Source organism: Nematolebias whitei, chromosome 19, assembly GCF_014905685.2.
Source record: "Nematolebias whitei isolate Nwh7 chromosome 19, NemWhi1, whole genome shotgun sequence".
NCBI lineage: Eukaryota > Metazoa > Chordata > Actinopteri > Cyprinodontiformes > Rivulidae > Nematolebias > Nematolebias whitei.
In genome coordinates, this window is record NC_056516.1 from 15193704 (window position 1) to 15206352 (window position 12649).

Below are 12649 nucleotides of genomic sequence, written 5' to 3' on the forward strand. Positions count from 1 at the left end.
CATCAGACAGGCTTCCATCTGTTTTTAAATTACTTCTTTTTCATTCAACCTTTATTTAAACAGGTTAGTCCCATTGAGCCACGAGGACTCATTTACAAGAGACCCGACTTCTTGAAACTCATCTCTTCTGCGTAGCTTTTGACACCATCTGAGGCAGATTTTTTTTAAATTGATTGATCCATTTGTTTTTAATATAAGGCTGTTGTTGGTTTTATTGACTGTAACTGTACAGCACTTTGGTCCTACGGTTGTTAAAGTGTTTCATAAATAAAGCTGGCCCGGTATGGTAAGTTGTAATAAACTTGTGATTTAACAACACCCTTAGAAACAAAAATAAATGATCACTAGATTTTACCAACTTTGGAAATGTTCAAAATACACGTGTTTTTATTGACAAACATCTGAAGATTTAATATATTTAGCCAGGATTTCACAGAGCTCCACTGGTGTTGGATCACCTGAAGTGGTAGTCTTTATATCTCGCAGGAATCAGTACAGAAATAATTCAAGACACGATTAAAAAAAATGAAATAAGACTGTCTCAGTCATCATCATCAAATTTAATCTTCTTCCCCTGGAAGGCCAGGATTTGACCCTGCTGCTCCTTCCTTTTCTTGCTGGCCTCCCAGGATGGATGAAGCGGCGGCTCATGAGAAAAGACATCTCCACCTCTTCGATCCTTTCCACTTTGAGCGCCTCCTCTTCCTCGTCCATGGCCCGTCGCCTCCTTTTTATAAGACTCTGGGTGTCTACTGTCGGGGTAGGGCTTGCTGAACTTGGATCTGGAATATGAAGTACTCATTTCCTGACCTTTAACGGGCTGTTTATCTGAATAATCTCCTCTGGCCCTGCTGGCAGCACTCAGCTTCCCTTGATGTTCGATGTGACCCCCACCCTTCCTTCGGTCGGAGCCTGGAACAGCTTTAGTTCTACTCAGAGAAGAACAGAAAACAGACTGAAGAGCTTTAGACTTCAATCTCGACTCAAGCTCAAGGAGTTGACTCTCGAGTTTCTCACGAGGTCCCAAATTATCTGCTGATCCAGTCGTATCCTGACCCTTGTTCACCATCTTCTCCTCGCCCATTTCTTTCTTCTTCTTCTTCTTGAATTTGCTCACTTTTCCTACGAAGAAGTCGTCGTCGCTCTCCTCAGACTGGGAGGACTGCTTGCGAAAGCGTTCCTCCGTACTGTCATCAAAGTATTCTTTCACCTCGTTATCTGACGACGCCACATCGCTTTCTTCTTCTTCTTCTGCCTGAACGTGAAGTACCGTAGGGACGCACTGCAGTTCGGGCATGTCTTCATCAGATTTACTAGGAGGGTTAAGTGTCTCAGGGTCCTTTTCCAAAGTATTTTTTTCTGGAGTTGATCTTACATGTGTGGACGCCGTCGTTTCTTTTCTGTGAAAGTTTTGGACAGGTTTCTTGATTTCCTTCTCGGCTTTGGCAGCAGCTCCATCTTTAGTCATTTTCAGGACGCCCACTCCTTTCTCACCGTCTGTGCCTTCCCGAGGCTCCACAGCATCACCGCCTTGGATGTTTGCAACTTGTTTTACTACCTCTGCATCTGGAGGTGGTAACGTCGCCTTTTTAGGTAGCCTTTGAACCTTTGTGTCCCCTCGCTGCTTTCCAGCCTTGCTGTGCTCCTCTTTGAAGGCTTTCACAGCAGTTTTGATGCTCTCGATCTTTTTACTGAACTGAGGGTGGGTGCCGATGCGTGCAACAGCTCGCTCAGATATCGTGGACTTGGGGTTTTTGCACACCTGCTCAAAGTTGAGATTCTTCCGCAAAGCTGTCCTGGTCACCTGCCAAAATTGCAAATAAAAAAATGTATTAAAGCATAAATAAAACATGTATTAGAGCAATGGAGAAAACAAAGTCTAATTTCATTTCTTTGTGGTTTTACAGTTCAGGAGCCTGGTCCTCAAATGATTCTGATCTAACCATAGATGTACAAAACCACAACAGATTAAACCTTGTCTTTAATAAATAAATAAAAAATTAAGTTTACTTTATGATCCAGCAGTTTGCTGAACCTTCTTGCAAGTTTCATTATCGTCATTTGCATCACATGTGGTACATGAGGTGGAATGAAATTGTGTACTCAAGGGCCCAGTTACATCCAACAATAGCAAAAATATAAAGTAAAAAAGAAACAATAATAATGTAAATAAAATAATACGGTGTATTAAACAGAAGCCTGAACATGAGCATTTATTTAGCAGCAATAACGCTCAGTAAACATTTTTAGTTTCTCATATTATGGAGGTGTTCTGGCCCACTCTTCTTTACAGCGTGACTTACTTCAGGGCACTGAGGTTTGCAGACATTTGTTTCTGCTCAGCATTCTTAAGGTCCCATCACAACATTTTTATCAGGTTGAGGTCTGGACTTTGACTGGACCACTGCAACACCTTGAACCGTTTCTTGACACCTCCTTGTAGATTTGCTGCTGCGTTTGGAACCACTGTCCTGCCGTATGGCACACAGCTTTTGGACAGACGACCTCACATCTGACTCTAGAAAACTTTGGTCTACAAATGATTTTGTGATTGACCCAGAGACTCTACTTCCTCAGGCGGCTGAGACGAGCTGGTCTGGGAAGCTCAGTCCTCACCTCCTTCTACAGGTGTGCAGTGGAGAGCATCCTGTGCTCCAGCATCAATGTGTGGCATGGAGGCCGCACAGCTGCAGAAAGAAAAGCTTCGCAGAGAGTGGTGAAGGCTGCACAGAAGATGTTGGAGTCAGTCTCCCTACCATCACAGACATCTACACCTCCAGATGCAGGAAGAGGGCCACCTGCATCATGAAGGACCCCACTCACCCAGCACACACACTTTTTGCCCCGCTCCCCTCTGGAAGGAGGTTGAGGAGCATTAAGTGTAGAACCACTAGACTGAGGAACAGCTTCTACCCTGAGGCTGTTAGACTCATTCCCTAATCAGGATTATCACTGTGAAAAAAAAAAACTTTAATGCCACTTTAACTGGACGTTTGACACTTTATCTGTGCTGTTGATTCTCCATGCTGCTGATCTCTTGCCTGTAAGCTGCTGTATTCATACCCATCTGCTCACAACAGACTCATGTTCAGGCTGCTATTTAATACACTTTATTTATATTATTATTGTTAGTATATATCTTAGAGCCTTCTATATTTGCATGGTCTGACCTTGCAGTGAATTTGCTGGGATGTCCTGGGAGGATCCACAACTGTCTTCAATGTTTTCCATTTGTAAATAATATTTCTCTCTGTAGGATGCTGGCAAATTACTTTTGACCCTTTCTATACTGATGAGCAGTAACATTGGTTCATTAGGTTATTGCTGATGTATTTCCTCCTCGGCATTGTGTTACCTGTATGCTAGACGTGGCTACACTGATGGTGACCAGTTAACCAATACTACTTTCATTCATGTTCTATGGAAGCAGCTGGGATAGATTTATTTGTGACTTCTCCGTTTTGTTTTTGTTTATTAAATGACACGGTGGATGCATGTTTGTGTTTGTTTGTTTTTTCTTTTGAGGCACAGAGAAGAAACAGAATAACTATACCCGATCAGGTAGGAGCTTCTTCATGCAGTGGACCTCCTCCAGCAGTCTTGTAGCTCTTTTCTGATTCCTCTCAACTTCGTCCTCTGTTCCCGTCTTCTTCTTCAAGGCACCGATCTGACGTGTCAGTTTCCTGATGAGCAGCGATCTGATCCTCTTCACCTCCTTCCTCATCTTCACAACCTCATTGTTCACATTCAAAACATTCTTTTTCTCTTTAACCTGAGTGGGAACCACAAGCTTTTCACCAGCGGTGTGTGATGACGATTCATCCTCATCATCACCATCATCTGAACTTGTTTCTCCTTCGTCTCCTTCCTCCTCATCTTCATTTTCGTCACCATCATCTGAACTTTCTCCTTTATTTCCTTCCTCATCGTCCTCTTCTTCTTCTTCTTCTTCTTCTACCTCCTCCACATTCTTTTCTTCATCAACAAACTGCATTGTTTTCTCCTTGATATTTATCATCTAGTGAGAAATAGAACAATTATCCATTAGTCATCACTAACATGATCTGGTGCAACAGAAAAAATGGGATGAATTGAAAGCCAAGGATTACAAAAATGCATATCTGCTGAAGTTAATGCCAAAGTTTTAAGCAATGATGATGAGCAATGTGTAGTGCTTGGAGTATGTGTTAGGGGTAACACTCAGCTACTACCATTCAAGCTCAATGTCAGTAAAATAAGCTGAGTGATGGCCATTTGTGTGCTTCCTAATGACAGTTGGCTGTAATGGAGGAGCAGGACAAAACACCATTTAAGCCGTTTTGTATTTAATACTCATATTTTTTATAGAGCCAACCCAGCCACGGGAGCACAAGCCAGTGTACAACACTGAATGTTGTCTTCTTTTACAGTTTATTCATATAACATTTTAATCAGCAGGTGGCGCCACTGAGCATCGAGAACTTAAAGCTTCTTTGCTGGCCATCATTAATATCTACTGCGCTCTCGATATTAAGAACAACTTTAGTTGAACTATCTTAAATTATTGATTTAGCCAAAATTAGCTAAACTGATTGCTTAGAACAAAAAGCTCATGAAATATGTGACTAAAAGATACAAAACAAACGTGGCTGAGAAGGCATGCGATGATTTTTTTTTGTACAATATAGCCAAACAATGATTTATCGAGGGTTTAATTAGCAAAACAGTACAGCAGAAATCAACTAAACGACTACAGAGTCGCGTAATAATCCCACTTACCGCTAAGAATGGTTTGTTTAAAAAAGAAAAGGCCACAATTTAGAGAAACTACTCAGCTAACAGGGAGCAGCCATGTTCGTACGTCTTTCGCAGTCGACGGCGTGACGTCAGACGTCAGCGGGCTTACGCAGCCTGTCGTCAAAAAAGGGGGCGGGCCTTCAGCGGGGTCTGTTTTTATTTATTTCTTTGTTTCATGAGCATAAAACAACAACAATGGAGGATAATTGAAGAAATGCGAATACTAGGATGAGCGGATGACATTCCCAGTCCCAGTTATCAGACCGATATCACAAGTGAATCAACAGGGGGAGGATGAAGCGGCGCAATGCGGACTGCAGCAAACTCCGACGGCCGTTAAAACGGAACCGAATCACCGAGGGTATTTATAGCAGGTACAAAAACCACACGGGGCCGGAGGGACCTTACGGTGAACAATGGCCTCACTCTGCATGTGCCAAGAAGCGGCTGGTAGCGCTCAAAATTAAGAACGTCTCGGTCTTTGAGCCACAATAGGTGCTGAATGAACATGCCCGCGCTTTAATAAATAGGCCCAGATGAACGGTGACAGAGTCTCGGTTTGTCTGCGGTCCGGCTGGTTAAAAATGTAAATTCTGTATTTATCTCCGGGACGGCGCTGTGCGCGTGGCTCGGTTCGAAAACACGCAGGAACATACGCTTCGTGTGACAAAACACGATGCAACTTTCGTGTAAAAGGCGCCCGTTTTAAAAGCCCACGCGCTCTGTCTGATGGAAAGCTAATGCTTAACGAAATTCAAGAAACAAGAAAAGATTTGTAAGTTAGTTTTAAATGAACTTGTTGAGCAGCTGTTCTGCGTTAGATTGATTAGTGGCAGCAAGGAGAGCGGCTCACAGCATGTCCAGGCATGCCCTTCACCTTTGGATGGATGGATAAAAATTAATAGGCCAGGTTATGAATAAATATCTTACCTGTTGCAGATAGCTCTCTGAACTTTGATGGAGCTTTAGGGCCACGCTAAGTTTAAAAAAAAAAACATTACGAACTAGAATAAAGTCATAGTATTACGAGAATAATGTTATAGTATTACAAGAATAAAGTCATAGTATTACGAGAATAATGTTATAGTATTACAAGAATAAAGTCATAGTATTATGAGAATAAAGTTATAGTATTACGAGAATAAAGTCACAGTATTACGAGAATAAAGTCACAGTATTACGAGAATAAAGTCACAGTATTACGAGAATAAAGTCACAGTATTACGAGAATAAATTCATAGTATTACGAGAATAATGTCATAGTATTACGAGAATAAAGTCATAGTATTACGAGAATAAAGTCATAGTATTACGAGAACAAAGTCATAGTATTACGAGAATAAAGTCATAGTATTATGAGAATAAAGTCAGTATTACGAGAAAAGTCATAGTATTACGAGAATAAAGTTATAGTATTATGAAAATAAATTCATAGTATTATGAGAATAAAGTCATAGTATTATGAGAATAAAGTCATAGTATTACGAGAATAAAGTCATTGTATTACGAGAATAAAGTCATAGTATTACAAGAATAAAGTCATAGTATTATGAGAATAAAGTCAGTATTACGAGAATAGGTTAATTCCATTGAGCCATGGGGACTCATTTACAAGAGAGACCTGATTTCAACAAAGAGTAATGACAACAAAGACAATACTAGACAATTATAAAGGATACGTACAAGTTGAGATTTTTTTGATTTTGTTTTTACAAATGAAAATAAAGTGGTGTTTAAAAGAATTTGTAACAAAGAACTGCTAGATTGTAGGGCAGTGTAGAAAACTAAAAACAGGAACATGTATGTATTGGTTTTTGCCGGGAACTTAGCAGATGTTTGAAGCCACTTAGAGAGGTCAAGGTGGAGAGCTTCAGATCTTTTTGATTACGTAATATTACAAATAAATTCGTAATATTACGAGAATAAAGTCGTACGAAAATAATGTTGAAATATTACGAGAATAAAGTCGTATTATGGGGAAAAAAATTGAAATAATACAAGAATAAAGGCCTAGTATTATGAGAATAAGCTCGTAATATTACCAGAGTAGTCTTAATATTATCAGAACTCCAACACGTAAAAGCAGTCTTAAGTTACAACTGCAGTAAAATGATGAATGTTTATATCGGCAGTACAGTAGCAGGGGGTGCAACGCTCTGTCACATATGGATTCTTATGATAAACTGAAGCCATATGACATTGCAATTAATGGCTGGATTGACAGATTTAGTCGTGACATAATGTGGATGGAGACATATTCCACAAACAGTGACCCAAAAGTGATTGCAGACTACTTCATAAACACTGTGACACGCGTTAGTCTGTCCACAGCAGGTGCAAGCCGACCTAGGAACATATTACGCATTTATTCTCGTAATATTATGACTTATTTCTCGTAGTATAATTTTTTGTCTTAGTGCGGCCCTAAAACTCCATCGTACTGAACACCGTAAGTAGGGAGAAATACAGTTTAAGGTCATATGTGCATAAAAATGCAAGTTTTCAGGAACAGTCTGTTTTTTTATGTTTTATTATTATTATTTTTAGATACACTCAAACAGCCCCATTTCAATATTTGTCACCTTTCATGCCAAAGTTTAAAATTGTCTTATGCTAAAAAGGGACAGAGTAACTTTTTAAAATGACGTTATGCAATATTATTTAGTGATGTCCGATGCTGCGCCCAAGTACTTGTACTCATAAAAACACACCATCCATACATATAAACATACCTTTCTTTCTTTGGGCACCTGTGGCTGAGTGGTTAGAGTAGTTGTCCTCCAATGCAAGAGTTGGGGGTTCAATTCCACCAGCCGTCACATGCTGAAGTGTCCCTGGGCAAGACATTGAACCCCTCATTGCCTCCGATGTGTGTCCCATCAGTGTATGAATGTGATAAAACACTGATTAGTCTTTGTATAGATCTAATAGAGTGCTGTATGAATAGGTAAATGAGGGTAAAGAGCTTTGAGTGTCTTAATAAGATAGAAAGGTGCTATATCAGTACAGTCCATTTATCTTTTACCAGCTTCTTCCTTCAGGGGTCACTGGTGCCCATATCTGTCAGTCACTGTGTGAGAGGCTGGGGACATCCTGGACAGGTCTCCAGTTCGTCACTGATTTAATAAAAAACACCCCAATACTTCAAACCGATACCACTTTTGAACTTGGTGATGTTTCCTCTTCCACTTTACAAGTTACGGAGGACAAAAAATAAAAATGTCCGCAGTTTAGAGATATAAAAAACCTACCGGTGATGTCAGCAGACTGTTTGCTGTTTGTAATAAAATAAATGTGTTTCTAAAGTCATTTAAAATGTTTCAGTACTAACTCATTAACTACTCTGTATTAGTACTCAGTATCAGCACGTACGCAAAATGAAGTGAAGTCTTTGTACTTGTACTCAATCTGAGGAAAAAAAAATTACTAGTATTGGGACACCCACCCCAATACTTTCTGTTCGAGCTTGAATATGTTGAGGATGACTCTCAGCTACTACCACATTAAAGTTGAGCTCAATATGTGCAGAAGTGGCTCAGTTTAAATCATGTTTGTGTTGGTTGTTGAGGTCGATTAGCTGTGGTGGCCATCTAGAATTGTGTTTGCGTCAACAGGTTGCAGATGTACATCCTATCATTATGTCGTAAACACACCCAGACACACAGAAACAGTAAAAGCTTTGCCTCGGTGGTGTATGAACTGTATGAACTGGGACAGGGCCATGAAAACGCACCAACAGCAGGAAGCGCGACGTGCAGCATAAAGCTAATACGCTGAGTGCGAACAAGATGACGATGCCCTTACATCATTGGTTACAACATCATTTTCAAATTTTGTTTTGGCTGTCTGCACACAAAAAAATTAGTGTTTTAAGATTTTTTTTTAATCTGGAACTTGCTCGAGTCTTCTAAAAGATGCTGTTTTCGTGTGAGGCAAAAAACTAAAACTTTTTTGTGTAATCAGAAAAAAGACCCCCACCCCCGGGTCTGGTGGCTAACGGCTAGTCCAAGCAAGACCAGAAACTGAGCTTCTAGCATTTTAAACTAACTTCAATCTCAAATGTTACATTTTAATTGGCGTTATATATATTTACGTTACTTCACCATAAATTCCACATTACTGTACAGTTTTTTTTCTCTATGGTCTTTAGTAGGGGTGCACCGAGGCCCCTATTTCCTTAATTTTGGGAAATATTGGAAAATTGAAGATGCATTGTGAACTTATAACACCTGACATTGTCGCTTATAAAACAAAATCGGAATTGGCAGGTCAGACTTTTTAGAAATTGGTGATCGGCCAGAAAACTGCGATCGGTGCACCCCTAGTTTTTAGCGAGCACACATAGCAGCAGCAGCTAGCTGTAACACTCCCAGTGCAGTCTGGGAAAAGTCCAGCAGGAACATCATATTTCTGGAATAACATCTTAATGGGAACGTGACGGCAAAGTAAAGGTTTATAAAATAACATTTTAATGAACGGCTTTACTTCAGTTTTGTTTAGACTCCGACTAGCCGTTAGCTCATCAGACAAGTCGGAGTTTAACCCTATGTTTTTCAAACCGAGGTCGCTCAATATACTAAGTACAAGTAATAATACTTTATTTATAAAACCCTTTAAAACAACAACAGCTGTAACAAAGCGCTGTACACATAACATTAAGAAAATTTAAACATAAAAATAAAACTGTTAAAACATTAAGATCAATTAAAACAATAAACAGTGCAGAGCAAATTAAGATTTTTAAATTAAACTTAAAAATTAAGTAAGATGTTAACTATTCATAATTATTTCACATAACCACTTATCTAAATAATCTATTTGGTTTTCCTTCAAATCTAATATATTTTGCAGGTCATTGCTGGTTGTGTGGCGTTTTTAAACACACAAAGACTGTCGTATAAAGCCCACATTATTCCTGCACACGCCCTGAAACGCTCCTGTCTGAGCTCAGCTTTGTTTACTTGTTTGTTTGTTCTTCACAGCACCTTCTTGTACCTGAAGTTTCTGGTGGTGTGGGTGTTGGTCCTGCTGGCTGATTTTGTGCTGGAGTTCAGGTTCGAGTATCTGTGGCCCTTCTGGCTGTTCATCCGGAGCGTCTACGACTCGTTCAGATATCAGGGGCTGGTAAGAGCTTCACAACGCCGACCCTTTCAGTCCTCACTCAGTCCTGAAATTAGTTTTTTTTTTTTTTTTCTACTAGGCGTTCTCTGTGTTCTTTGTTTGTGTGGCGTTTACATCAGACATCATATGCCTCCTCTTCATCCCCGTCCAATGGCTGTTTTTCGCTGCCAGCACCTACGTGTGGGTCCAGTACGTGTGGCACACAGGTTAGTCCAGGTTTCAGAAGCTTCTGGTTTTTCTTCCGTCTATCAAATGTGAAGGTGGACAATAACGTTAGTTTTACAAATGTTGAGCCAAACTGTGATATGATGCTAGCTGGGAGTCTTTCACAACACGCTCTGCTGAAACCCCTACACTATCTCACGGCTTGGTGCAATTTATTTACATGCTTTGACCAAAGCAGCTGCAGCTCCATCATTTCTTGCCTTAGTCTCAGTTTACATGTGAGTTTATTCAAAGCGGCAGGTGCTATGCCTTCCTTCAGGGAATGCTGGGTCTTTATTCAATACTGTTCCAGCAGCCTCTTTCACCTCAAAGACTGGCGCATTAAATTAATTGCTACCAGTTTTCATTAGTGCATTTTTGTTGTTTTTGTGTGTTTGGCAGAGAGAGGAGTGTGTCTGCCCACCGTGTCGCTGTGGATCCTCTTTGTGTACATCGAAGCTGCCATTCGGTTCAAAGATCTGAAGAATTTTCACGTAGATTTGTGTCGACCCTTCGCTGCTCACTGGTAAGCACAAAACTGAGCTCTTTTTTTGTTTAGGTTTTATGTGCAGGGTTCCCTGCAACTCTGGAAATCAGGGAATCTGAACACTGATCTGCTGATTACAAGATGATCTTTATCAGAGATTTTGACATGTGCATGAATTATTGAAAGTATTCTGGAAAAATTAAATTCATGTTCTGCTTTTACAGTATATGGTGCATGCATCCTTACTGACTGGCTATGGTGGCGTTTTAGTTTCTGATGTTATACACCAGGGATGCCCAATATGTCACTCACAAAGGCATTATGGGTAAATTGCATGGCATTAAAAATAGATGTCAGCCTATCATCCATCTATGAAATTTGGCTCTTGATTGACAGACAGGGCAACCAGTCTGAGGCCCCGTTTACACGACGTGAAACGTTCGGCCGTTCATTTACAGACAACATCCTCGTTCTCTCTGAAACCGAAGGTTTCTGAATCCAGGTCTCAGAGTGGAGATCTTTGCTTTTTGTGCTGCTCACCTTTTTTCAGCTTGAAGGAGCAAAACTAATAAAATCCAGGGTCCAAAGAGACGTTTGTGTCTTCACCAGTTTGGACTAACTGTCATGTAGATGCTGCATGCACTGAATGCCGCTGAGCTTGAAATCAGGGTTGCCAGATAAATTTAAAATGTCCTATTTTCCCCCTCCTTTTCTGTGCACATGTTCAACAAACATAACACACACCTCATCTTAGAATATCTTTACTCCGCACATGACAGTGTAGGTCAAAATACTATCATTTTAAAGCCACACTACTATAGTTCATAATTTCTTATCTGGCAACCCAACTGACATAGAAACTTCAGCGTTTTCATGTAAACACATTAATTTTTTGTTTATTCCCACCAATAAAAATTGAAAAAACACTTAACGTTTCCAGAGGTTATTCTCGTGTAAACGGGGTCTTATAGCAGGTAGATCACTTTGACTTGGTCATTTTAAAAGGAGCTCGCATGATGAAAAAGTCTGGACCTCAGGATAATTAATTATTAAGAATGATTGTATGCACGCACTGTAAGTTGCTGTGTACTTCCTGTCATCTCTGAACGTGACTCTGCTCGCTAAGTTCTGAGCATTTCGTGTGGCTGAAATTTCTGGATTTATTCGGGAAAAATTCAGTGAGTTTGTTTTACATGAGGAGGCAGCACGGTGGCGCAACTGGTAGAGCTGCTGCCTCTCAGTGAGCAGGTCCCTGGTTCAAACCCCGGTCCAGGGGCCTTTCTGGGTGGAGTTTGCATGTTCTCTCCGTGCATGCGTGGGTTTTCTCCGGGTGCTCCAGTTTCCTCCCACAGTCCAAAAACATGCATGTTAGGCTGATTGGTAACTCTAAATTGTCCCTAGGTGTGAGTGAGAGAGTGAATGGTTGTTTGTCTCATTTGTCTCTATGTGGCCCTGTGATGGACTTGCGACCTGTCCAGGGTGTACCCCGCCCCTCGCACAGTGATTGCTGGACATGGGCACCAGCGACCCCCCGTGACCCAAAATGGAATAAGCGGGTAAAGATAATGGATGGATGGATGGATGTTTTACATGAAACGTTGGGAACCCTGATACGCTGTCTGATTAAGTCTTCTCCACTCCCAGTATCGGCTATCCAGTGGTGACTCTGGGTTTCGGCTTCAAGAGCTACGTGAGCTATAAGATGCGGCTGAGGAAGCAAAAGGAGGTCCAGAAAGAGAACGAGTTCTACATGCAGCTCCTACAGCAGGCGTTACCGCCGGAGCAACAGATGATGCAGAGACAAGAGCGAGAGGCAGAAGAAGGTGAGACGCAAACATACAGAAAACCTGAGGCACCATGTACTGAGTGGTGAAACTAAAACCACTGATTTTCTGCCGAGTAGAAACTAAAGAAAACTGCTTGTGTGGAAACTGAGTGAAATCAGTAAAAGATGGAGTTGAGTTATACTCAGGAAATAATGCAGTTTGTTGTTGTAAATAATACCTGGTTCTGTTAGGGCTGGACGATACGGCCAAAACTTTTATCACAATGTATTTCTTA

General features: G+C 40.8%; 2 protein-coding genes across 2 annotated transcripts in view; one reads left to right on the forward strand and one right to left on the reverse strand.

Annotated features, from left to right (window-relative positions):
- Positions 1–428: 428 nt before the first annotated feature.
- On the reverse strand, positions 429–4861 carry srfbp1 (serum response factor binding protein 1). Its single transcript, XM_037693536.1, has 3 exons — positions 4759–4861; positions 3554–4018; positions 429–1804 (listed from the first exon to the last, which is right to left on the reverse strand). Exons 2-3 carry the CDS (start codon positions 4016–4018, stop codon positions 542–544), a joined length of 1728 nt encoding a protein of 575 aa, XP_037549464.1. The 5' UTR covers positions 4759–4861; the 3' UTR covers positions 429–541.
- A 50-nt stretch (positions 4862–4911) lies between these two features.
- maco1a (macoilin 1a) overlaps positions 4912–12649 on the forward strand; it is a 25230-nt gene continuing 17492 nt past the window's right edge. Inside the window, exons 1-5 of the mRNA XM_037693405.1 lie at positions 4912–5150; positions 9759–9900; positions 9977–10103; positions 10504–10627; positions 12233–12411. Coding sequence (XP_037549333.1) covers positions 5071–5150; positions 9759–9900; positions 9977–10103; positions 10504–10627; positions 12233–12411 — 652 coding nt within the window. The 5' untranslated portion in view covers positions 4912–5070. The remainder of the gene's footprint in view (positions 5151–9758; positions 9901–9976; positions 10104–10503; positions 10628–12232; positions 12412–12649) is intronic.

Bases quoted from the DNA above. Each gene is read 5' to 3' on its own strand.
- srfbp1 (XM_037693536.1), bottom strand. From the start codon at position 4,018: ATGATAAATATCAAGGAGAAAACAATGCAGTTTGTTGATGAAGAAAAG. The intron at 1,805-3,553 runs GTATAGTTATTC...CAATTTTGGCAG, and splicing joins AGAAGCTCCTACCTGATCGG to GTGACCAGGACAGCTTTGCG.